Source organism: Mastacembelus armatus, chromosome 21 (genome assembly GCF_900324485.2).
Source record: "Mastacembelus armatus chromosome 21, fMasArm1.2, whole genome shotgun sequence".
In the NCBI taxonomy this organism is placed as follows: Eukaryota; Metazoa; Chordata; class Actinopteri; order Synbranchiformes; family Mastacembelidae; genus Mastacembelus; species Mastacembelus armatus.
The window spans coordinates 256,922-284,159 of record NC_046653.1 but is presented as its reverse complement, the minus strand read 5'-3'; the positions used below and the strand labels follow the sequence as shown (position 1 = coordinate 284,159).

Genomic DNA, 27,238 nt, shown 5'->3' with positions numbered 1-27,238 from the left:
CAACCACAGAGGACCAACAACAGTTGACATACTCTATTTAAGCCAAAATGCAGAAAATAAGTAAGCCTACACTCCATGTCTCAGTAGCTTGTTGAATCACTTTTTAGTGTGAAGTAACTTGATGTAATCATTTTCTGTATGATTTTGACAGTCTCACATCCAGAATTCTGGGCCATTCTTTACAATAGTGCTTCGGTCGATTGATATTTGGGGGAATTTGTTTATGCACAGTTCTCTAAAGGTTGTGCCTCAGCATTTCAAATCAGGTTGAGGTCACTGCAACACCCTGAACCTTTTATTTTTTAACCATTCTGTTGTAGATTTGTCGGTGCGCTTGGGATCATTCTCTTGCATGACCCAATTGTGACCAAGCTTTAGCTGCCTGTCGAGAGATGGGCTCACATTTCATTCTAAAATACTTTGATATACAGAGGAGTTCATGGTCGACTCAATGACTGCCAGGTGGCCAGGTCCTGTAACTGTAAAACATGCCCATCATCACCCTCCACCACTAGACTTGATGGTTGCTATGAGGTGTTGTGTCTGTGTCACCTCCAATTTGGTCTTGTCTCTCCAAAGGATATTGTTCCAGAAGGCTGTGATTGTGATTTCTTCTTCAAACCCAACGTACCATACATACTGCAGTTGTGTTCTGATTGTACTGTTATGAATTTTAACATTTAACATGCTGACTGAGGCCTGTAGAGTCCGAGATATGGCCTTGGGTTTTTTGCAATTGAATCTGACTGCGGGTTGAAATTGCTGGGACATCCACACCTGGGAAGACCGGTGACTGTCTGGAATGTTTTCACTTGTGAATGATCTTTCTCACAGTAGAATGATGTTCTTCAGATTGCTTGGAAATTGCCTTAAAACCCTTCCCAGAACAATTGCTTCTTTAAGATCTTTCCTCATTGGCATTGTGTTACACAGCTGAATGCTCTAGACCAGCCAAATGCCATAAGTTCTTCTTATGGAGGTGGTGACACTGGCTGATGATCCACTGATCAAGTGCATTGGATCATGAACACTTGGCTGCTATGTACTGATAATTGTATTGTGATTTGGTGCTATACAAATAAAACTGAATTGAATTGAACTGAATTGAGGTTGTATTTCCCTAATTTTAAGACCTGGCAAAGACCAGATTGTTTTTTTACTATGTCTTGATACATAGAACTAAAAAAGAATGTACTTTACTTTTTTTCCACATGGCTGTATCTCAACAAGTACTATCAGAGGATATATCCTGTGACTTTGTAGATCCTTTGACAGGTTTATGGTTTAAATACGAAAAACTACAACCACAGACCTATATCCTACTCCCGTTTGACTTTCAATAGCAAATGTTAGCATGCTAACAGGGTGAACTAAAATGGTGAATATTAACACAGTCATGATGAGGGTGTCTACCTATTTTCCTTGACTTCTTTCCTGTATTTATGTAGGTTAGGATGCACTGACGGCATTCTGGCAATAGGCGGTGCTCAACAAATATCCCAACTAAACCCCAGTGTATTCTTGGCCAGGTCAGATTTGGTGAACAAGGTTTCCTTAGGGAGATGACTGACGATATCCGCCTGTGTTGCTCACCTACTGACACAGGTCAAAACCTCCCAAAGAGAGAAGTTTTCTTAACTTATCTACCAAAGTTCAGGCATCCTCTGAGGTAGGTACACTCTGTACACAATTATCTACTGCTCCGCAGAGAAGTGCATGTCTTCACCAATGACATGACATGCATATGCAGCACAACATAGACTAAACTTAGCACCTTCCACCTGCAACATTTGAGTGCAGGTCTCATGTTAGATTACATGAACCTCAGCTGGCATCCGTCCTCACACAGGAGGCGGACTTGGTGAAACATGCCCTTGATGTCCCCGCTGATGGCAATGGTATGTTATGGAAACCGTTGTATGAGCCGGAGATGAGCCTCCCACTGCAGCTGCTATTCTGTTTAGTATATCATGTAGGGGGTGTTTATTATTATCCATTATAGCAAGCAGCTTCCTCCACATCTGCTATTCCACCACAGTTCTTAGAGGGTCCAGCCCCCTGCCTAGCACAGAACTGGCCTTTTTCACCAGTTTGTCCAGGTGCCTACAGTTCCTGTTCGTAATGCCACTACCCCAACCTACTTACCATGACAGTGTGGTAGAACATGCACAGTATGTCACTGCAGATATTGTACGAACTGAGCTCTGTCAAGAAGAAGAGGCGACTCTGCCCTTTACTGTACACCGCAGCCACATTAGCAGACCACTCCAGTTTTTCGTCCAGTACCACCCACGGGTATTTGAAGGTCTGCACAGTCTCTATCTCCTGTCCATCAATACAGACTGACTGGCATGGTGCTTTTGATTCCTAAAATCCACCACCAGCTCCTTAGTCTTGGTGGTGTTCAGGAGAAGATAGTTCTTTTCTCCAGTCCGTGAAGGCCTCCACTAGGTCCATGTACTCCTCCTCCCGTCCCCCACACACACATTCCACAACAACCTTATCATCAGAATATTTCTGTATGTGGCAAGACTCTGAGTTATACCTAAAGTCTGATGTGTAGACCGTGAACAGAAAAGGAGCAAGAACAGTCCCCTGTGGAGCCCCAGTGTCCCAGAAACACATCTCCGAGGCTGAGGACAAGACACTGCTTCAGTCACAACTAAGACCAGGTCCTCCAAAGTGTCAGCTCTTAAAGCTAAAATTTTGTTTTAGTGGTCTAAGAAGGACAAATCAAATCTTCAAATGCTCCTATAGTACAAGTTTCTCCCTTTCTGATACTAAAAGAGGGAATTTAATATGAAGAAGACTTTGGAAATTACTCTTGTTTTGGCTAAATCACACTGCTGCAATCATCATATTAGCTCTAGCTCACTTCCACTGGAGTTATTGAAGGAAGGCATGACTTCTTGGTCAGTATGGACAGCAGAAAATGTTTACATTTGAACATTAACATAGTATGAATACAGAATTAAAAATAACTGAACTATCATGGACAGAAATGAGCTTGATAGTGACCTACTCTCAGCATTCACAGGAATACACACATTTCCCTTAATTACCCCTGCACTCTGGCTGAATTTTGAATTTAGTGATCAATATGCCTGTAATTAACTGTACTCCTTCCCAATGGACTTTCCAGTGTGTGTATGTGTGAGAGAGATGTCTAGTCTGCCTGTGTCACTGAGTGGGTTTCTGTCAGACACTTAACATTTCAGACAACACCTGTCACCTCCAGCTGAGAGTTTGACAGATTTAGCCAGCCTGTAGTAGTATGTTGCAAAACAAGCCATCAAAACCATGACCCTCAAATAGTAAAGTAAAGTGTTGGGTTTTTAGTTTTAGTTTTTGTAAAGTGCCTTGAGATGATTTGTATTGTGATTTGGCGCTATACAAATAAAATTGAATTGAATTGAATTGAATTGAAGAAGACAAATGGTTTATTTCTTCATCCAAAATGCCCAGTAAAGCAACCATTCTCCAACCAAGATCACTGACAAAGTAAAGAGTACATTTTTTGAAATATTTTTTTATTACATGGATAGTCCAACAAAACTACAAACAAGGCACATACTTCAAGTACTAGGCCTACCACTGACACATAATTATGCACAACATGTGGTCTATTTTAAAGAAAAAAAGAATGTCCCATTATTACCACCATAAAGGGAAATTATCTTAAGATATAAATTTATATAACATGAACAAATATTTATTCTAACAGCCAACACAACCAATAAATTAACAGAATAGAGTTATAAATATTAATCTCAAAAATCAAGTCTTACCAAACAATAGAAGTGATTCATTGATATTCCCATTATATAGACTGCAATAAAATTTACTATAAGCAAGTATTTTACTCCATTACCCTACCTACAACCACATGAGGTTTGACAAGTTTGATATCTACTTTTATCATAACATCTTGAGGTTTTATATAAAAATACACCTTTAGTACCTTCATTTAATAAGTTGAGAAAAAAAACAAAAAACAGAAACCACCACAAAACTGATACAAATAAGTTAAAAGACTTTTGAAATAACTAGTCTCTTTCTTAAATTACACCATGATCCCACATTCTCTTTGGTTCAATAAGGCAAAGGAGGCAATGAAATAGTAGCTTTCATACAGTAGAGTAGTAGTGGTCTCACTATGTGCCCCTTTCACACATAGAAACACCCAGAATTTAAAATTTGCCCTGCACCCCCAACAACTTCATTTGTGCACATAGAGTGTTTTTCTGATACAAATGTATCTTATGTGATACAAATGTGATGTTTGGGAAACCTGATGTGACAGATGCTACAAGGAAATGTACAAAGTACAGAACTCTAACAGTGTGAACATAGGAAGTATTTTCATAAATGGCAAATGACAAGCATACATACCATACTACATCTCTTCCCTCTACTGGTATTAATCTGTATAGACAGATTTTTGTCACCATCCCAGTACAACAGGAAACTGTTTCTGTTGCTCAAAACATTAGTTTTCAGCTAAAACATGTATTGACAAAAACAGTGTCCCTGTTATTCTAGAACAAGCCTAAATCACTTTATTTCAAGGAAGGGTATGTGAAAACTCAATGCAGCACAACATAAACTCCCTTTGCCTCTAAAGCACTGGGGTGGAGCCAGAGATCTCAAGGACATCTCAAAACCTGGACAAATAAATAAAACTTCAGCTATCTTGAAGGATATATACATTGACTATGGATGTAATTGAGCTTTTTCATATTTTAAGTTAACAGTTTTATGGGCCAGTTTAAGCTTTATATGTGAAAGGGGCTAAAAAAAAATATATTTTCATACTTGGAAAACGGACTTTCTCACTCCCCCTGTTTTAGGAAAAGATGCACATGACTCTGACAACCAATTTCAGTAAGGTAGATTTGAATGTTCTTAGATCAAACTACTGTGACACTCAAACTTTAGGAAAACATCTTAATCCTTATGTTTCTAAAAGCTGTCTGGTTCTTGACCATCATGCGTAGGAATCATTTGCAGCAGATTTTGAGTGAATGTAGATTTTTTCCAACTTGCATCAGTCTAATCTAAGAGCACAAATAAACTAGCTGATCTGAAAATCTCTCTGAGGCTGGGTAATTACAGTAGTCTGCTCTAGCTTGTCAGCCAGTGGCTAACAAGATAACAAGCACAGAACTGCAACAGGATCTATAAGAACACAGTCATGAAAAGTTATGTTTTGAAGAGTGCTACCTACATACATACCTTACTTGTAGTTGATCTAGAGCTGTAATATATGTGTCAAAATAAAATTAGTTGGATATGTCTACCAACGCCTTGTGTAGCTTGAGCAGGTAATGTGTTCAAGCTGAAAATGGCTCCCATAGAAAAAAAGTGCAAAGAGTAAGAGCATTCAGCTTCATCTCTTCCTCATAGGCAAGTACACTCCTCTTTACAGTAAACCAGTGGGTGTATGTGCACATATACATGTGACGATGATGATTATGATAATGATGATGATGTATCTGTGTGAATGTCTAGGATTAATATCCCATGTCCAGGATAGTTTCACAGTCCATTTCAGGCTTAGGCAAGTGGTTTAATGCAGTGTGTATGTCTAAGAGTGTGGTCAAAGTGCTCAATGCTCCTTCAACCTGTAGTGCACAGACAAACATTAAAAACATATTGATGAGTTGGGTGTCATTAATTTTCCAAGAGCAATAAACTTTATTAAAACAACTATCTGTCAATGTGAAAACGTTCTTCATTCATAAAAACCAAACACTAAAGTTAAATAGTTAATTTTGAGATGTATATAAATACATCTCAAAATTAACTATTTAACTTTAGTGTGTTTTAGCAACACACTGAAATTTTTGTTGCTGTGTTTAAATCTAGCCTGCCTGCTGGGAAAGGTGTGACCCAATGAAATCTTTGAGGAAAATCCAGGGAACATTTCTTAGCCAAAACACAATAAAAGGAAAAAAAGAAAACATAAACAGCATTTCCTGAGTCCATGTGATTAGTGTTGTGAACTTTAAAGGTACTACACAAAGAGGCTAAATTATATTATGGTGAGAAGAAGAGCAATGCCCAATAAAAACAAGGCATCAAGAAAAATAGTGAACAGGAGAAAAAAAAAAAAAAAAAAAAAAACTTACTCTACAGTTGAGATGGGATGGGATTTAGTTGAGGCCAGCTCCTTTGTCACGAGTCGAAGCAAAAGCTGCACATATATACACAACACCATTTACTACAGTGGATCATATATTTATTTTCCTATAGTTATTAGTTTCTCAGCTATTTGTAACCTTCATTAACTGCACAGTGTTAGTATCAGAAACAAGACCAGCCTGCGCTCAAGGCTATATGAATTGAGTTTTGGCTAACTATGGGAAGCTAAATCAACTGAAAACACCCAATAAATTGAAGTCCAATATTCTCTCTCTTTAGGTCTGTTTTTGGTTCTTCCAAATCCTGAGAAAAAGTTTATCCTGTTGCTAAATGTTCTACTAAGTGTCACCAACTGTATCTGTTTGATGTTTAGTTGCTGGGCAGTTAGTGGACAGTGGGTTTATAAGTTTTACCAGCTGCTTGCTGATGCTATGAGTGATGACAGTGATCCAGATCAGTAAAGGAGCAAGCTGTAAAATCCAAACGAGTTTAAGAGGGTTTGTGCGACCAAACTGTGATTTAAACCAAATACTGGTAACTAATAAAGCCCCTAACACTGTTTACTGCAGCTCTTAGGACAACTCTGTGCAAATGATTTACAACTACTTATATTATTGGTATTGCATTTCATTGCATTTCAAAGCACTAACCAACAGAGCAAAGAAGTCAGCCGTCATCAGCATGTAGAAGACCCGATCCCAGCCACCTGCAGACAATAGACCAGCCAGCAGGGGGCCCAGTGCAGCACCTGGTATTAGACATATGAGCAGGATCAATTATTGAGTAGTGTTGCCAGTGGGTAGATACTTGAAAGGTATATAACAATCTTGCTGTTAAAAACGGTACAATACCCCATTTTATACGTATTGAAACTGTGTGTGTGTGCAGAGCTTCACTCCAGGCACAGTGGTCATGCTTTTTTCTCATGCTTATCTCTGTAACCTCCAAGCAGCTTAGATGGTAAAAAAAAAAAAAACAAAGGCATGGATGCAAGTGCTTTTCCTGACAGTCTATGGCTTGTAAAGAAAGCAGATGCACAAAGTGAAATTTTGAATTATTTCATTTTGCAGCATGTCCAACTTGGCAAAGCACATTGCCAACAGACGTGCTAATTTTTACAAATAATTTAAAGAACGAAATGTGATAGGAATCATTTGCCATTTGTGACAAGTCTCCTTTTTTCACCATCAGCGTTTGATGAGGAAATTAAGGGCATATGTTTGATTTGACTTTTTACTTAACTTATTAATGTGACTAACATAATTCACTCCTGACGTTCACATTCTCCACAGCACATTGTCAAAATATTTTTTCTTTGTTTTATGTTTAGTCAATTCAAGTACAGTCATTTGTCACTTTTGTCACTTTTCCTGTTGGTTTAGTTTTTTCTGTAGTTTTATCAAGATACTTAGGCAGGTATTGGTATCAAAGTCATAATTTTGATACTGTGACAACACTATTGAGTATGTGATTATTGTTAACATTCTATTTATACAATCTGTGGGCATGAACCATCTAGTGTCAACAGATTCAATTAAAACAGGCGAGCCAACGATGAATGCAGCTAACATGAATTACCTATGCACTATGTACCAAAAAGGGGAGCTACTGTTGTCAGTAACATGTTAAATCCTCACACCACCCATGTTCATCAGCCTTTCTACATGGCTACAATCTGTGACTTCTTATGCTACACTGATTTGCATCAACGGTATAGCGTAAGAGTGGCAGTCATGCTCAATATAAGAACAGAACCTCAAACTCAGCAGAACAGCAAAACTGCAAAAAGCACTACTGAAGGCAGGTGGTAGAAACATGTCTACACGGTTTGGTAAGTAAAACAAAGTTTAAAAAAGAAAGAAAGAAAGAGCGAAAATGCAAAAAAAAAAAAAAAAAAAAAAAAAAAAAAGGAAAATTTTTTGTGAATTTCTATAGTGAGCTTAAAGTAAAATAATGTGTTCTGCAGTAAGGTTCAGTTTTAGATTACGGCTGCTTCAAGAATGTAGTTTTAACCACAACATGTAAAATATTACTGTAGTAAGTTTGGTTTGAATCATATGACCTCAAATGGTGTTTCTGTACTTTGGTAACTTTAAAATCGCTATATAATCCTTCAGGTCTGCCGACCAGTGGTACTGACCTACAGATCCTGTGCCATCAATAATGGCAGTGACTGTAGACAAGGCTTTGGCATTGCCTTTCAGGCTCTTGTGGGTTCCCTGGAGTCAAAGAGATAGGAAGAGAAAGATGAGAAAGAGGGCGTATTGCATACTTACAATGAAACTGTAATTCAGAATTAGCTTGCTTACCAAATCAGCAGATACTGCCGTTGTGATGAGGGAATATGGTCCATTCACTAGACCTCCACATACTAGCAGCATGCCTGGGAAACACAGCCTGGGTAAGTTATATTTTGGTTTTCAGTAATAGGGTTTCCAAAGCTACACAAATCCACAAAACCCCAGTGTATCTCAAAGCTAAAAATATATGCATGCAGGTTGTAAGGTCTACAAGGTTATGGTTTAATGTTTGTTAGGGCTGTGGGCTGTAAACATCTATGCCTCCCTTGACAACATGTTATAATAATGATACACAAAGTTTTAACAAAGGTTTTAACACTTGTGAAAGAGAAAATTTATGCTTTTCAGAATACACTGACACTGCAGTCAACACTTACTCTGCAGCTTCATACAAGACAGCTCTGTTTCTGTTGAATACTTAAATACTAGACAGTAAAATAAGTTTTTCATTGTAGAAAAATTGTGTGTTTTCCGATATCGCCCTCCACAGTCTGTAGTTATGTATTGTGTTTAGTGTTTTAGTACTTAATGCTTGCAATACATATAGACCTTCAGACATATGTTTTGAACTAAATGTACAATACATTACATCACTGTTGAGCACTGAACATTGAAGTCTGAAAAGTAATGACAATAAGCTCAAACTGATTTTGTTTGCATTCTCTTTCCATGCATCTTTTTGTCCACACTTGTCCATGTGGTACTAGAAAGCATTATTGTTTTCCATTACAGCCAATGCCCCATGATTTCCACCCCAGAATAATTTCATGTGTTAGTTGCTGTTGAAGATATCCAAGGTTTCAAACAAATAAAATGAACCTTAAATTACCCAAACATAATATTTACACATCTTTGGTAGTTTTTATCAGGAGTAATTCATTGTTTCTCAAAACACTGAAAAATGTTCTTTCCATTCACATTAGCTAATCATTTGGCACCAGCTGTGGGGTGAGATTTAGCTCTTACCAGTGGTTGGCCCCAGACCCAATTGACTGATCATGGAAAAGCCATACAGCTGCAAGACAAAGTCAAGCATGACAGTCACATTTTTAGTTAAAATTCATAAATTACTTGTCTAAACAAATGAATGACATCCTTATATTCACCTCAAGAAAATAGGATATCTGGATCTAATTTGTTAACATTGTACAGTGTTGATAAAATAAACAGCCTGAATTCATAGAACTGTGGTGAGTTTTACTTTTAGTGCCTAAAACCTCTGTGCTCTACTATTTGTCATAAACAAAAGTATATGTGTAAAGCTCCACTGCCACCAAGCAACAACTTCAGTTCACTGCCTGATTTAAGAGCCAGAGGTTGATAGTGGTCTGGTGATTTTCTTTAAGCAGTGCCAAAACATGACTGTCAGCTGCCCAAATACTTGCTGTTATTTTAAGCTTTAATATTTGTTCAGAAGTTAAAATTTGATACTAATTAATTAATCTAACATTGTTTTTCAGTCACTGGGCTGGACGCTTTGATTTTCTGGAATATGCGCTTCCTTCAGTTGACTCCAACCACCTATAGTGTTAGGTACTGTATTTTCAGGACCAGGGTAATAGTGCAGTGGGAACTTACTGTAGGAGCAGCCAGCAGCAACATGACTGCACAGGTGGTGGCTCTCTTCCCCAGTTTGTCAGAGATCACACCTGCCAAGATTCCTCCTATGCATGCGCCCGCATACACACAACAGAAATGCAACAACTGATTAAAAACACCTTCACCTTTCATACTAACAATAATTCAAATTGATAAATACAGTAAGTGAATGAAGAAAGGCAAATAACACACATGCATGTACAAATTCGCATACCCATCTCTTTCGCTCAAAATAAGAGGAAAACGTGCACCTACCCACAATTCCTCCCACATCGAACAAGGTGGAGAGATCTCCGGCCTTCTTGGCATCCAAGTGAGCTGAGAGAGAGAGAGGGACAGACAGAGAGACACACACATACAAACACCAATTAACCTATCATTGTAGTTCTCTTTCTGGCGTTTTGGCTGTGTTTTGCATATCGCATAAGTGATCGTAATAAAACTGTACACACTGTACTACAGCACAATAACAATATAATAGAGAGAATGAGAGAGAGAGAAACAGCCTTTTTTTTCCTACGATTAAGATTAATTAATTCAATCTATTTCAAAAACTACAGAACACTGTGAAAGGGCCAGCGGAATCTCAGCTCAGATTAGTCAGAAATATATATATTAGAATGTTTGGTTTTTCTTAAAATACAAACATAGAAATAATGTCCATAGTTCTGCTAGGTGCCCACCTGCTTTAGTGATGTAGAGGGGCAGCCAGAAGAGGAAAGTATAGCTGACCAGCTTCGCAAACAGTAGACACAGAGAAAACTCGATCACTCCCTGCCAAAACAAGCACCATACACTTTGATAAAGAGGTTTTTGTACAGGAGCTTTTGATGCCTGCCTGGCTCATTAACCACAAAACATGCAAACAACTACAGTATGAAGAGTAGGTTGAAGTTTGCAACAGTAATGATGAATGGGTAATATTTCTATTTGCCTTCATTTCCTTTAAAAACAAGTTTGGCTAAGCTATGCGTTTGTTTACAAATCTGGTTATCTCATTGCTCATGTTTCTTGACTCTTCTGATTTCTTCCTTCTCTAAGCTGACATGTTTAGAGATCTCAGCAGATAACATGGTTATTTGCAATTTTACAAGACCTGATGTAGACCAGTGTATTTTCAGCAAAAATATATACAACAGATTACAAAAATGTGTTGTGTGTGTGTGTTTGTAAAAGGCATCAGGAGGGAAAACTCAATGTTGTGCCCTGCTTAACAACATCATGACTCTAAAAAGGAAGGTAAGTGGTTTGAATGACAGATGTTTGTGGGTGTACTTGTGTCTGTGTGCCTATCTGGAACTGACTGGGATTCTTAGGGCTCCCGTGAAGCTGATGGCAGTCGGCTTAGATTCACTCTTCACCACCAGGACTGGCTGCACAGGGACACACACACTCTCCCTGGGCAACAACAGCTCTGTGTCGTAACTCTGAAGCAGAGGGAAAAACGCAAGACAATGTTTCAGTGATGTTGCACTTTAAGTTGAGTTCATGCAACAAGTTTAAGATGTATAACTTCTTGCATATTTAGTAACAGGCAAAGTAAGAGTTAAAGATAAATTAAATATTTATTTATTCAATTAAATAAATTAAATTACAACACAAGAATGTTACACACCAACACATGCTTAACTCAAGTACTATTCATTTCAGCAGTGCTCTAGAACTATTTTAACTGTGAAATTTGGAAAGGACAACTCCATGTGGTAAACACAACTAAACTATAATTCCAATAAAATTTAAGAAATTCCTAAGACTAAATCAAAATATCCTGACCTCTTAGGGTAGTCCAAATAAAAGAAATCCACAATTCATCAGGTCTGTAAGGGAACAAATCACCCCCTTCTGTGAAGCTATGGAGAATGCCCATGCCCTCACTGACTTCATAAGGGTGGGAATGTCATGCAATGGATGAAGGTCTAGTCCACAGGTCCACAGGGTGGACATTTGGATTCAGCCTAAGAACTATTCCTACAGAAAGTGTTTGCCCAGCATCCCTCAAAATTATTGATGCTGAACACACCATAAAAGGCCCGGAAGCAATGAAGGAACTGACCTTCCTTCTTTGAAGACTATGCTTGTACAAGTGGAATAACTGACTGGAGTACAGTTCCTTGTTAAATTGAAACTTACTACAGTAATCCATTTAAATATTCAATCATAAATAATGTTATTTTTCTATGTTCATATACTTCTGTGTTAAATGATTAGCACTGCTGTGACTGGTGAGATTTTTAGGAAGTCTTTTTAGCTGCTGGCACAAATATAAGTAAAAAAAGGTACTAACTCATGATGACCGAAAAACCTTAATGTACTATGTATTCATCTTGCATGAAACCATGCATGAGATTGTATAAACATGAACTGATGGTTTTTCATGCATGAATTGATGATTCATGAATCCTTACTGTGAAGTGTTACCAGTGTGACTGTAAAACTGTTTAACTTCACTACATTAAAATTTTTATTGTAATTTTTTTTTCCTTATGGCTGTAACACCTGAATTTCCCTGCCAGGTAATCTAATCTAATGCCTAAAATATGTTTTTTACTCTGATTGGTCATCATGTAGTATTGAACATTTAATTTCTTACAGTGAAACACTGAATATTTTAGGGTTTACAGCTGCATATGACTGAAAGAGCAGTTGAACATAGTATCATATGTACAATACACAATAGCTTAACATACATGCACAAAATAACACAGACCTGGGTTTTCTTGTCCTTGTATTGTAGATAAACTTCAGTGTGTCCATTCATTCCATTCCAACTCTTGGTTGGAACCTGCTTGAAGAGACAGTAAACACATTGCTGTTCTCACCTGTCCTATTTCTTTGTTTTTCAGACATTAAAGGGTAAGTGTGGTGGCGGGGTGTGATCGCTGCTAGGCTGCAGGGGAGCTATAGGGCAGTGTCTGGAGAAAGGGCAACCAGGTGGGGAGAAGGGAGACACTGGTCCTGATCAGTGCTAACGAGCTACCTCATGATATATAGGGGCAGCTGACTGCTGCAGAGTAGAAGAGGGAGAGCAGCGCTACCAGGAAGAGAGCACGACAAACAACAAGACCGGCTGGAAAACGGGTGAATATCACGACTACACGTAAATAAAGAATTTACCAGTAAACAGCAAGGACGTGTCTGGGAACAATGGGGAGAGCCTGGAGAATAGCAAGGAGCTTGCAACAGTGGTGTTGTCGACAGGATCCTCAAGCCAACTGCTGGGGTGTCTGGGAGATCGTGGCAGCTAACGGGGATCAAGCCAGTTTGACTCTCCGCCAGATGGAACTACTCCAAGCCCAGGCAGAGAAACAGATTGAGACCAGGCCCCCTTCCAGACCGCTGACTGGTCATTAATTCAATTCAATTCAATTTTATTTGTATAGCGCCAAATCACAATACAAATCATCTCAAGGCACTTTACAAAAACTAAAACTAAAAACCCAACAATTCCCTTATGAGCAAGCACTTGGCGACAGTGGAGAGGAAAAACTCCCTTTAACGGAAGAAAAAACCTCCAGCATTAAGAATTACCCTACAGCGAATGACTCTGGAGGACGACTCGACCAGCTTCCTTGCCGTGTTCGAGGCACCAGCCACCGCCTCTCAATGGATACCGTCGGAATGGGGCATATGCGTGCTGCCATTGCTGACCAGCAAGGCCCATTTTTATAGTATAATCAAAGGGGCTTGTAAATGACTGACAGCTGGCTGGCTGTGAGCCTGCAGTGGCTGCTTCAGACAGCTTCTGTTTGAGAGAGTGATGCAAGGGGAGACTGTAGCTATAATGACAGTTGTCATGCAGCACACTGAGTGCTCTCCATGTATGTCACTACAGCGGCGTATATACTGTGGACTGAATGTGCCTTTTTTAAGGTGGTACCTCTACTTCCTAATCTCCTAGCTAGTGAAGTGATTTTGATAAAGAAATACTAAGGTTTTTTTAATGCAATCATTCTTAAAATTATAGGTCAGCCTGTTTTTATAACAGATGTTAGATTTTGAAAAGCTAAAACAGGGTTTTCAAATATGGATCAGGCAAGCCAAAATCTGGCAAAACATCTTTTTCTTAAGAGAAGATCAAACATTTGTTAATTTATTAAATTGTCTGAAACAAGAATATTTAGACAAACTGCAAGCATCCACTGTGTGACTGTCATGACTGGTCGTTAATTGTTAATAATTGTTAAAAAATGTTCAACTGATTGAACTGACTAACACTTATGACATCTGCTGCTACTATCAATTAAAAACTGATAAATCAATTGTTACTAGTGTAAAACAAATTGTAATAACATCTGGTGTATTCTTGTATGGAATTTAAACATATTTCCCAATTTACCTGGAGCATTATCCAGATTTCCTGCTAAAAAGGGACAAGAGGACTTGTTCTCATGTTTGACAGAGTTATGAAGACATGAAAAGGACTATGATCCCCATTCATGCTTTAATATTAACTGACACACAAATTCATAGAGCATATGGATGACCAGAAAAGGGCAATGAATTTACAATGAATTTACTTCAGCTTGTATGGCATACTACACAACAAAAACACCTGTCACACCACAATCCTTTGTGGTTACATGCAGTCATCTAGAAAAATACCTCTGACTAAGGGTCTATGTTCAGTGTGTACAGCTTAATGTATTCCCTCTCAAACTACAAAGAACAAACAGTGAGAAAAACATATCTGGACTCAGTGCTCGGTTTAAGATTTTTCTTCCTCGTGCTCTCACACCAACTCAAAACTCATATCATAAAAAAATTATGATAATCTAGAGAGAAATAGAAGGATGTATTTTTGTATTTACCAAAAAAGAGAGAAACAAAAAACCTCTCTACTCACACTTTTGCCTGGGGAAACTTTTTCAGCATATATGCTTTTTAGGTCATTTGGATCTAAACAGAAAAATAGAAATCATAAGGTTAATATGAGACTCCATTTACAGCTGTGACATCCTGTCAAATTATGTTTTTCTTCTTCAGTGGACCAACAAACTGAAAAACACACAGAACGCAGACTTAGCTCACTACTCTCACACCCAACAAGTGTGACAAAATTAGCACCTTCAATTGAAATTCACTTTACTCAGGTGGAAAAGGTTAATCTCATTATTGTTTGCACATCATGAAAGCACACAGGAATAAATTTAAAAAAAATTGTGGAGATATCATATTGAGGTCTCGTAGTTCAGTGGTTCCCAAACCTGGTCCTCAAAGACCCCTGCCCTGCTTTTTTTCCAACTATCCCTGCCATACCCACAGTTGATTACCTGGAGCAGCTGTGTTCAGCTAATCAGAAGGGCAGGGATAGTTGGAAAACAAGCAGGGCAGGGGTCCTTGAGGACCAGGTTTGGGAACCACTGGGTCTAGTCAATGAGGAGGTTTCACTCACGCTCAATAAGAAATAGGAAGCAGACAACACCCATTGCTGCAATGATGAGCCCTGGCACAATAAAGGACAGGCCCCAGTTGGATGAGACCCAATACCCTGCAATCAGTGAGCCCAGGATGTTGCCCACTGAGGTGTGAGAATTCCACAGACCCATGATGAGTCCACGCCTGACAAGAAGACAGGACAACAGCAACAGGCACACTGGGTGTTAGTGAGTCCTCGCTCAGTCACTAAATCTACCTAAAATGGTAACTGAATTAGTTAATGTTTTTTCAATCTTCCTTGCTGTTGTGTTCAAAACCAGTTTTGTTGTTTGTTTGTTTTTTTTTTTTTTTTAAATAGGGTTGCAACATGAAATGAATTACCCCTTACACTACTTGAAATGTGGTAGATTGTCTTTATTTGCATAAATTAGTGTGAATACTTGTTTCCTGTATCAGAGTAGATAAGCATTTCACTGAGACAATAATTCTCAATACTGTTAAAGAATAAAAATGGTGATTTACTTTTGAGTTAATTTTTACAAACCTCATACAGAAACTAAAACCAACAGTACTGCCAACTACCAACTGTAATGTCTGCAAACTATACTGCTGCACTGGGTGATAATACTTTTTGACATTGCTCTTAGTTACACATACACGCAAGAAACAAGCAGCGATCACACAGTTGACTTCAGGAACGGTAAAACGTTACAATCTTTCTTTGCGTTTTGAGCATTTTTTGGAAAAAAACATGTACCCCAAACATTTTGTGAGGAAGAAACATGTTATCCAGTGCAGTGGTGTGTCTTACTCTTTTGTTTTTATAGTTTTTGGACACCTATAAGCTAAACCAGATTCTGGATTCACAGACATGAATATTCCAAATTCATTGCTGGTTTTGGTCTCTGAGGTTTATAAAAAGTAACAAAAACATAGAAACTCACTGTCCAGCAGTAGTCTTGGAAGGACATGAACAACAAAATGTGTGGTCTTACCTGATGTTGACATTTGTAAGCAAGTTTATATGTTCTATAGCTGATTGGTGAATTACCTGTTCGGTATCTCACTCAGGAAGCTAAGGTGCAACACACTGACTGGAAAGCTTACGTAACCTTTTTATCAAAGTCTGCGTTTTTTTATTTCTGTTGAAAGCTGTTATCATATTGAGTTACTGCCATAGACAATCTTATAAATGAAGTTCTTTAAACCTAAAGAAACGTCCAGGCACATCAAAACCACTGCCCCTGAATTGTCCATATCATATAAAACATCTAACCTTCCTTTTCCAAACCAGTTTCCGATGCAGGTCACCACACTGGGCCAGCCAGTGGTTTGAACCAAGCCATTAGCCACCTGAAATCATGAAAAAAACAGTATTACGTTCACAATTATTCATCTACTCTCTTGGTTGACTGTGCAAGTCTTATTTGTCTCACCATGCGTAAAGGCATTGGCACATACATTATGAGAGCTAATGTACAGTATGTGTTCGTCTGTGTATATTTGTGTGTACAAATTAATCTATGATGCTATCCTGGGAATTTCTTGTAATTTATTTACAAATTTATGATGAATGTATAGTGCCACACCAAAAATCATCCCCACCACGGCTGCAGGTTCTCAGTGAAGCAGTCGGGTAATTTATAGCGCAGGAGAAAGGGGTTGCACACCGTATGCAAATTTGCAGCACCACATCTTTGACATTCAGAGTATGGACACTGGCGGTGCCACTCGGCATCTGTAGCTGTTCAAATTCCTGCCGCGTCTCTCACATAATCGTCTGTTAAATTACACTATATTTGTCTTAAATTGTTGTTAATGTAAATAATACTTACATAACATACATGCATAATAACTTCACCCTAGTACGTTTGACTTTCTGTGGCTTGAATAAAGTCTTAAATGTTTTGTATGAGAGCTAAAATAATACAGATAAAGCTTTCTCTTTCCACTTTCCACATTTCTGAAATGACCTTCTGCCAGTGGGGGAGCCAGGGGGTGGCTTTCAAGGCTTAAGCCCTGAATGGGTTGTTTTTTTTCAAAAGCCTTGAATCTTTTTAAGATTTGAAAATGATGATAATTTCATTTCTGATTGAATATTCCCATTGGTTTCCTTAATGAGACCAACAAAGTTCTAGGGAAACATCGCCAAATAGACCTGCCTACAGGCTACTGTGCTCATGAATCTACATGAGTATAGGTACATCTTTTGTGTTCCAAAAATCCACTGACTCGAGTGTCAGAAGTCAGCTAGTACTGGAGTAGACTTTTCAAGAAGGCGACCAATATATACATTAGACAGTTTATTTTCAAGAAGACAGTACCATCCATTGTTATTCAGGTTGGTAATTTGATTTCACAGCTGAGTTGGGATACGATGAATCTGATTCATCACCACTTCCAAAATGCAAAAATCTGATATCCTCCTATAAGCCCCTCTACAGTCAGCCAACGTCTTTCACTGCTGTGCTATTTAGATATGTTGACTCTGTTAAGGGTTAATCTCACAATTTTTCAATTTCAATTCATACATTAGTAACCATAAAGTTCACCGAAGGTCAGTATTTGAAGGGTTATTTCTCAAATTTCCTCTAGGGGAGTATGCCCCCCAACCCCTGTAGCATTACTGGGCTAAGCCCCAGATGTTCACAATGCCTAGCTCCGCGCCTGACTTCTGCATGTTTGGTGATTAGATTAACTATTGAACTGAACGCGACATGTCCGGTGTGCGATACCTGTGAAGTTGTTCTAGATGTGGCGCAGTGCTGTGCTTCCCTTTTCCGTGTGCGACTGTGACCCCCTTCATGTCTTTTACCCGATTCTAGTGTATAACAAGTGTGTAACACTAGTGTATAACTAGTGACTAATTGAGGACCACCTGCCCTCTTTCTGGTATGATTCTGTTCATGATAGAACCAGTCTATTATTAGTTAGCCACTGGCTTGCAAAACACTGGGGTAGCAAGTTAGATTGCCTGTATAGAGATCTCCTCTCTCTCGAATCCAGAACACCTTTCTCATATCTTGTTGTTGGTAAAATTAATGCTGACACTTAGTCCATCAACAGCCATCTGTAAGAGAGGATTTTCTTGCATGAACCAAGTGAAAACATATCATACCTTTTTATTTGGGCTACTTAAATTCATTTCGGGCTAACAAAAACTGAAGAGTGCCTGCCCGAACGGCTACCAGGTATTTTGTAATTTTGAAAGCCCTGTTGTGTCAGTGTGTGTCAACGATGCGTGTGACTGGAGGTTGTAGTTCATATAACCAGCACTGTAAGTCGGATCATTGCTCCTCATTGTCTCTGCTTCAACTACTTTGACAAAAGTGGTTTATTATTTATTAATACATTATGATATGTCTCACCTGGACAAATACGTAGAAGCCCAGGCTGTGGATGTTGTAGACATAACCCAGTCCAAACAGACAGGTAAACAGACCGCTGGTTAGCATGCCCACAGTCAGGTAGAGGCGAATGGGCAGGCGCTCGCCAATGATGCCACTGCATGGATGCACAATCACATCAGTCCAGGTGTGCAAAGCTTGTTGTGTCATACCCAAAAAGACTCAAGACAGTAATCGCTGCCAAAGGTGCTTCAACTAAGTCTTGAGTAAAGGGTCTGAATACTTGTGTACATGTGATATTTCAGTTTTTCCTTTTTAATAAATTTACATACATTACTTAAATTCTGTTTTCACTTCAATATTATGTGGCACTGAGTGTTGTTCAATGAGAAAAAAATGAATTTAAACTATTGTTGAATCAGGCTGGAATTATAGGGTGGCCCACCCTTGGACTTTTCCCAAAAACATAACCAGTCTTTTCTTCAGCTAGTTCAAAGGACTAGTGGGGCCCACAGTCCAGAGGGCTTTGCCCAATTCACAGAATCTTGGCCTCCACTACATAATGCACACTCTGTCTCATTGGGGCATAGTCCTCTATCACTATCAAAGCGACATTCCAGGATGATGGCTACAACTGCAGGGCGAAAATACACTAAGTTCTCTAAAACAGTCCCTCTCAGCATCTAGACCCACTACAGCTGTCCTATTACTGGGTGCGCTCCTCGGTAGACTGTTCAAACACTGCTTTTGTACAGACAGAGGGCAATCAGCAAACACCTTGAATTTGTGCATCAACTTTCACGGTTTAATTTACTTTGATTGTTGCAGTAGCGCTATAATTTGGCCACCCATTATTTCCAGGGAAAATCGTTTTGTATAGCCTAAGTTAAATTTACATTGGGTTGTTTTTTTTTTCAGTTTTGGGAATCCTCTTTTTTTTTCACCTCTGACAGTTTACCTTTGTTCCAGGTTATTCACTGGACTCACCTGAGGTACATCCCCACAGCATAGGCACAAAGGAAAGAGTAGTCCATGGCTCCAAGCAGCTGTTTGTAGTTGCTTTTATCTGAAACATCAAAAAAAATATTTTTGCATGGTTCTTCATTGACCAACAAAAACATGCCATAACAGCAGCAGTGTACTGCTACATGCTTTGCAAATTACATTTTTATTAATATTAATCAACTCTGTAATTCATATCAGTATCAGATTAATAAAGGTGCAGTACCCCAATAGTATAATGTAGTCCTAAGATGACTACAGTACAGTGTAAATCCAGTACACCTAAACCTCTACTTCCCTTCAAAAAGTCTGAAATGTCACAAGTCAAGCAGGTACAAACCAAAAGGCTTCCAACTACAGTCCAGATCTGTGTGGAGAGGTGTCAGGGAGGGTTGCTGGCCACCACTGCCAGAGGCAATGGTGGCTAGCTCACTGACAGATGTGCAGTTCTTATGGAGCTCACTCTGTCAACACAAAACAAAGAGTGCCATTCAACAAACTAGAAAACACCATGTGTAACAGGCACAGGCTGTGAGCAACAAAATATATAGCTTAGATGTACAGTCGACCTAAACTAGTCCTCTATATACATATTGATCTAATGGGTTTCTGTAAAATCAACAATGAAAGCAATTTGATTGCTTGGAATATGTTCACATTACAGGCCTTAATGCTAAGCTGTTTTAGTTAGATCTGATCTTTTTGTGTTGCTGGTTCTTATGTTTTTAAGTGACATGTATCAATTAAATGTAGGTCAACATATGCCCCATAACCGACTTGAAAAAAAAAAACTTTGTTCAGCGATATGTAAAAATAAAAAAAATTGATCTAAGTCACTTGGAGGAACAAAAATTGGGCAAATCATGTCATGAGCTACACAAACCTGGCTTGTGTTTTACATCTATTAAACAAGCAAAGACAGCAATATTTGAAATGACCACCAAAGATCCCTTGGCCTCTATAGATTAGCAACAGACTTGGAAGCGCGGCTCCGCACCTTTGAACAAAAGCCAGCTAGCCTACCCCCATTAGCAGGTGTGGAGCCACCAAGCTCAGGCTCAGGGTCTGTTAGTGGTCCAAGGGCAGCTCCAGAGCAGCCCGGAGAATTAGGGTCTGGGTGATGGTCCGACGGAAACATACTCCTAAGCAGAAGCCCACGGCTCATCACCTGCCTGTTCACGTTTCTAACAGATTTTCCCCTCTCAGCGACACACCCGCTGAGAAACTGAGTCTGATAATTGGTGATTCCATAGTCAGAAACGTGAAGCTTGAGACACCAGCGACCTTAGTCAAATGTATTCCTGTGGCCAGAGCGGGCGACATCGAGTCAAACTTGAAGCTGCTGGCTAAGGCTAATCAGAAATATGGTAAAATTGTTACTTATGTCAGCAGCAATGACACCCGATTACGCCAATCGGAGGTCAATAAAATTAATATTGATTCGGTGTGTAACTTTGCGAAAACAATGTCGGACTCCATATTTTTCTCTAGACCTCTCCCCAATCTGACCAGCGATGACATGTTTAGCTGCATGTCGTCGTTCCGTCGCTGGCTGCCTATGTGGGGTCCAGCAAATTGTCTTCATTGACAATTGGGCCACTTTCTGGGGAAAACCTGGTCTGGTAGCGAGGGATGGCATCCAACCCACTTTGGATGGTGCGGCTCTCAGCTCTAGAAATCTGGCTGAGTTTATTAGCCAACCTAAAGTTTGACAATCCAGAGTGGAGACCGGGACACAGAGACTGAATCATCTGCAAGACCTCAGTTATGTTTAGACTGCTTCTCTCCCATAGATCTCTCTGAATTTACATCAGTAGTTGCTTCATCTAAATCATCAACGTGTCTCTTAGTTCGTTCATGTCCATGATGAAAAGTCCAAAGACAAAAGTTAGTTATGGAGTTCCCATTGTATTTGGGCCTAAAAACCTCAGAAATAACTTTTCTAAAATTATAGCTACTTTAGATGGCATAGCCCTGGCCTCCAGCACTACTGTGAAAGACCTTGGAGTTATTTTTGACCATGACATGTCCTTTAACTCACACGTAAAACAAATCTCTAGAACTGCCTTCTTTAAACTGCAATCCCCTGCCCCTGATCAGAAGGTTGAACAGTCCTAATCCTGAAGGACCCCAAGAAGGGAGCAGTCCCACCCAACTACCACCCAATAATCTACCTCTGCTCAACATGGAAGTTACTGTCAGGCATTATAGCAGATAAGATAAGTGGACACATAGATCAGTACATGAACAGGGCCCAGGAAGGAATTGGTAGGAACAGAGAAGTTAAGCACCAGCTACTGGTAGATAAAGCACTCACCCAAGAGTGCAAATTTGAACTTTACCTTTGTATGAGAAACTGATTAAAATGTTTTACTATATTTCAAAATGCATATGTATGATCATAAATGTGATTTATAGGTTATATTTGAACAATCAGGATATGTTACCTTGACAATACTAATGGGTTTCCTTGAGAGGTGGAAACTGGTATAGAGTAGGAAGGTAAGGATCAAAGTCAGAGCTCTGTACCTAGAGAGAGAGGGAACACAAGAGAGCAGTATTGAAAACTGAGTCCCACACGTCAAACGACCATTTCTAAACTGAATGAAAGCCAGATGTTTAATTTCAGTTTGAAGGTACTGAGTGACAGGGCACCACTTAAAAAAATAGTACCAGAACATAGTACATAATCCTCCTGACTTTGCTCTGAAGAATATACAAGATGGAATTTGGGTATATATGTGTAAGATTAACAGAAAGTATGTGGCTGAAATTATGCCTTCCCTGTTTTATTATGTAACAATTTCTAAAAAGGATGAAATCACTGGCAAAAAGGAAGTGTGACGTACTGTACCACTGATCTGACCTTTACATTACACAATTACAACACACATCAGGTAGTGGTGCTGTGAAATAAGACAAAAGTGAAATAATTGGGCATTTTACATATGGTCTATAAACACTGCTTGTAAATGAGAAATATCACAAATTGCCAGAGGCAGTTGAACTTAAAAGTAGTCCACATTAAGCAGACACCATAGACTATAACTGAGATCTGTACTCGTGGCAAAGACAAACACCTCATTTTATCATTCATCCTTTCGCACTCATGGAGCCTTCTGTTGTTTCATTCATACAGGATATCCTGTAACTTCAATGTGTACCTAAATTTGCAAGTCGTGCTATTTGCTTTGTTTCTGTCATGTTTACACTTGTAAACACTGTGGTAGTCAGACTATTCTGATTATTTCTGTGGTGATAATAAAAGCAATTACCCGGCTGTGAAATTAACTTGGGTTTTTGTTACATTCCTGGTGTTTGTTAAGTGGTAAAGAGGATCTGGACAGTGACAATGAACAAACAGTTATTGCTGAGCTAGAAATCTGCCACTCTTGGAGTGCTCTGATAGCAGAGTGGTTAACACAGGTGCTCTAGCTGGGGAAGCACAATTCATGACGTTTGCGATGCGACTCTGGCGTACACTGCCTGTCTTCCCCTTCTCTCTGCCTCTTTCCACATTTCCAGTTTCTCTGCTGTGCTGCAGTACAGGCATTGGGCCTTTGGATGGGATGATGAACATTTGAGAAGCAGTTTAAGAGATGCTGGACAGCAAGCTGTGAGCATGTTCCAGTGTGTGTCTGCGTGTGTGTACTGTATATATAACACACCACCACATAGCACATGCATTAGAATAATTGAGAAAATAAGGGCTGAACAATTACTTAGTGTAGCGAACATAAATAGGTTTTCAATGTCTGGTTTATGAATTATTAATATCATAAACAATCGTCGTAATTCCGGGGCATCAGATCCCTTCATGGCAGAACAACCAGTCAGTTAATATGCAATAAAGAATATCAGTCTTTAAGTGGGTTTACTGTGTAAAATAAACAAATGACAGGTATTTATATAGGTATTTTTCATATAGGTATTTTAATGACTTGTCTGAGTATATGCCCAGGAGGGAAACATATAGAAATAGAAATATAGAAATAGAAATTGTATAAATGAACAGATTAAAACATCTTAAAAATGCTGACATGATGTAAAAAAAGATTTTGAAATCAGTTTATATTCCTATTAGAGTCTGAGGTCTAAATGGCAATTTAAAAAGAAGGTAAGCTATGGAGACCAGCTGAGATAGGTTTGCGACAACCAGCACAACCATAGTTACATATCTGACCTCCAAGGTCAAGTTTAGTGAGGTTCAGGCTGTCCCGCTGCGAGCTGCAGGTCCAACTGCACAACACACATCAGACTCACCATTGATCCCTGTCGAAGGAAACCAGCAGGCGGATTCCAGGAGGAATAGGGGCCATGTCCAAATAATATTGACAGTCACAGTGATGGGCAGCTGATGCAAGCTCACACTGAAGAGGTTGATGGGGTACGTGTAGACAAGGCAGCAAAGCCTCTGTTCAACTCTATTTCAGAAGAAGCTTCTATGAAATTCTTGGCAAGAAGATACATGGCTGACACATGGAGCGCTGGAGCTGGATGGAAAAATCAGGGGTCTGAAAAGATCACAAGAGACATAAAAGAGGAAGTGGAGGAGGGGGTAGGAAAAAAAAAGGAGAAAAGATACAGTCAAAGAGACAAAGATGACAATTATTGAAGAGGTTCAAAATTACCATAATGTGTGACTTTTCAGGATGTCTACAACTGCCTCATAGCCATTCTGTTTCTACTGCTCAGCCTTTGTAAATCAGAAAAGACTTTATAATCCAATTTTTCATAAGAAGTATGCTATTTTAGGCTCCAGTAGATCCCCATGACCATAAATAATAGGAATAAGCAGGTATAGATAACAGATGGGTGGATTATGCTATTTCCTTTAGCTTGTTGAAGAATGACTAATCTGTCATGTAGAGGTTATAAACCTTTAATGCTCAAGTTATCATCAGAACCAGACAGGGGTGATAAGGAAACAAACAAACACACTGGAAATATGATTCTTATGACTTTAAATTTCTTGGCACTTACTTTCAATTATAATAATGGTATCTTCATATTTAAAAAGTCATACAAGCATACATATTAATTTTAGCTGCTAGTATTATAGTGTGGAAACACAAATACATATGTCTTAGATCAGCCGTGTTCTGTCACAAACACAACTCTGCAGTAATTTAACCCTTGTGCACTGTTCGAAAACACTATGTCTGGGATGAAAACATCCCCAACAGTGTATGAGGGTTAAAAAGGTCATGGAAACGTTTAATAAAATAATTGAAACGATCTTGAAATATCTGTATTCTCAAAAAACTGTGTGATACCAGACTTTGTTGTTGTGGCAGTTATGTGACATTTTCAGGCTGGTTAGAGTTGCTGACTGTTGTTTCCTTATCACCCCTGTCTGGTTCTGATGATAGTGTTTAAGTAAAACCAAAAACTTACAAAACCTCCCACCATGCCTCTGACCTCTGTATTGCATGTGTTTCTTTTGGTTTTATGTATTTTGGTCAACAGTATGATGTCTACTGTCAGTACACACATTTAACCACGGTGTGGCCCCAAACCACTGAACAGCTTAAATCTGAGCAGCAGAACACAGGCACAGTACTGAAGTCCTTACTCCATGGCACAACATCAGCTGCTGAGGGAAGAAAGTCCTTTTTTCCACATGCTTCCTATAACCAGATTTTATGAGGTGGTCAGAATCAAACTAATGCTGCTGTCTTTTCCCCTTATCTGAAGCCAGTAAATCACACCTTTCTCCAGCTGATGGTGGCTCTGAGCAGGTTTGGGACACTGCATGCTTTGTAGAGGAAAATATAAAGAACCATGGAGCATTAAAACCCTTGTCTGCTCCAGTAGAGGTCATGTTACAGCAGCAAATGTAAACCTTTCAGTCCTGACACACCGAACAGCGTTGTGTGTGTTGTAAATCTTACGACATGAAGAACAACTTCAGGGTTTAAGTGTCCAGTCCCATGGTGGAACAAAATACAGTAATCTCAGCAAACCAGTTCATCCTGCTACAGCTTCTAGTTCACATCAATCCTATCAAACGACATGCAACAGCACCAGAGGCACATTTGGCAGAGAAAAGCCTCATTTGACGCGTCGTGGCATCAGACTGAAAAGAGCATCATTACCTACAGCTCGTGTCTAATGGGAGATAACGTTAACCGCTCACACAAATCAGTCAGGCAGTCACACAAAGTCAAAACAGCTAAGCGGCCCACCTATAAAAACAGACCTCGAATGTGCCTGGAAACAACAGAGGTTACCTCGCAGACGGAGCGCACAGTCAGCCGGTCTCCTTCCCGGGAAACCGGCACCGTTAACGGCTCCTGCGGGTGGACTCACCTCGTCGACGGCCGCTTTGTTTTTGTCTGTTGTTGTCTGTTGTTGTTTTTTGTTGTTTCCTGCTTCAGCTGAGCAACATGTCATCCACTTCCTTGTTGTGTGAAAGTGACTGTCACCTTAAAGCACTCGCGCGCGTGCATATAACTTGGTGGCCATAGCGCATGCTCCGCACTTCTGTTCCGACGTCACCACGGAAAGCGTCAGAACACTTTTAAATAAGGAAAGTGTCAAAACAAAGTAGTTCAATAAAGATGAAAAGCGTCAGAGCACTTTTAAATAAGGATAGGGTGAAAATAAAAACAGATAAATGTCATGATCCGCATTTACGACTTCCTGCTTCGTACCTTTGTTTTGAAGGATCATGACAGGAACTGGTTTTGTCTGATTTTGTTTCACTTTACTTTGCCCCAATTGGTTAATTGTTTTCCCCTGTGCCTTTTTTTTCCCTTGGTTTATATACCTCAGTTCATTCATAGTTTGATTGCCTGGTTATCTGACTTCATTTCTGCCCAGCTGGTCAAGGAAGCACCACAGTCCCCTGCCTTAGCGAAATACCTTGTTTTGAGTAGTGGTGGGCAAGGGAAGCCTCATGAAGCATTGAGGCTTTCCTGACAATTGTGCCGAAAAAGATTCAAAGCTTCGAGACTTTCAGTGACGGTGACATCTGGTGGACAACTGAAGCCATAGCAACCTCTAAAGAGCACGACTGAAGCACTGGCACTGTTTCAATCGCATGACAGCAATAAAAGTTCAGACCTCTTGAGATCAAAATGATCCCAAACTTTAGAACGTCGTTTATTGGTGGGACTCGCCATGAAACTTGCCAAAACACTCTCACTCTCCAAATCTCTATCTCCTCACAACCCCATTTTGAAGCAGAATGATGCATCTATATAGCTGGTATGGCACCAAACCACTCAAATCTGTCAAACCTGTCAAGCTGTCATTGGCTCAGAATGCACTGAAACGCCATGAGCCAATGACACACACTGAAAGACTATGAGCCAATGAAAAGCTTTGAAACACTTTGAAGCAATGAAGCGCGAAGCGAAACAGCTATGACGTTCGAAGCATCAGTCACGTGACACTGGCGTTTTGATACAAGCTCCGACACAGCGTTTCGAATCACTCCGCTTCAGGAAGAGTGACACAAGCTCC

At 39.5% G+C, this 27,238-nt stretch overlaps 1 protein-coding gene across 2 annotated transcripts; it reads right to left on the bottom strand.

Moving 5' to 3' along the window:
* Positions 1-5,047: 5,047 nt before the first annotated feature.
* On the bottom strand, positions 5,048-26,236 carry slc37a1 (solute carrier family 37 member 1). 2 transcript variants are annotated; one of them, XM_026295390.1, is made up of 20 exons: positions 26,081-26,236; positions 24,032-24,282; positions 22,216-22,297; positions 20,109-20,232; positions 19,754-19,832; positions 18,788-18,923; positions 16,696-16,772; positions 15,436-15,602; positions 14,887-14,939; positions 12,751-12,825; positions 11,348-11,470; positions 10,727-10,817; positions 10,299-10,361; positions 10,023-10,108; positions 9,411-9,459; positions 8,454-8,527; positions 8,285-8,363; positions 6,795-6,892; positions 6,132-6,196; positions 5,048-5,624 (listed from the first exon to the last, which is right to left on the bottom strand). In XM_026295390.1, exons 2-20 carry the CDS (start codon positions 24,085-24,087, stop codon positions 5,609-5,611), a joined length of 1,593 nt encoding a protein of 530 aa, XP_026151175.1. In that variant the 5' UTR covers positions 24,088-24,282; positions 26,081-26,236; the 3' UTR covers positions 5,048-5,608. The 2 variants fall into 2 exon arrangements, with proteins under 2 accessions (XP_026151175.1, XP_026151176.1); XM_026295391.1 differs by having other exon boundaries at positions 26,002-26,176.
* Positions 26,237-27,238: the final 1,002 nt, after the last annotated feature.

Excerpts from the sequence above, each read along its gene's own strand:
- slc37a1 (XM_026295390.1), bottom strand. The coding sequence starts at position 24,087 with ATGGCCCCTATTCCTCCTGGAATCCGCCTGCTGGTTTCCTTCGACAGG. Across the intron at positions 20,233-22,215 it reads AACCCATTAGTATTGTCAAG|AGTGAGCTCCATAAGAACTG; the intron begins GTAACATATCCT and ends TTGTGTTGACAG. Across the intron at positions 19,833-20,108 it reads CTGTAGTTGGAAGCCTTTTG|ATAAAAGCAACTACAAACAG; the intron begins GTTTGTACCTGC and ends TTGATGTTTCAG.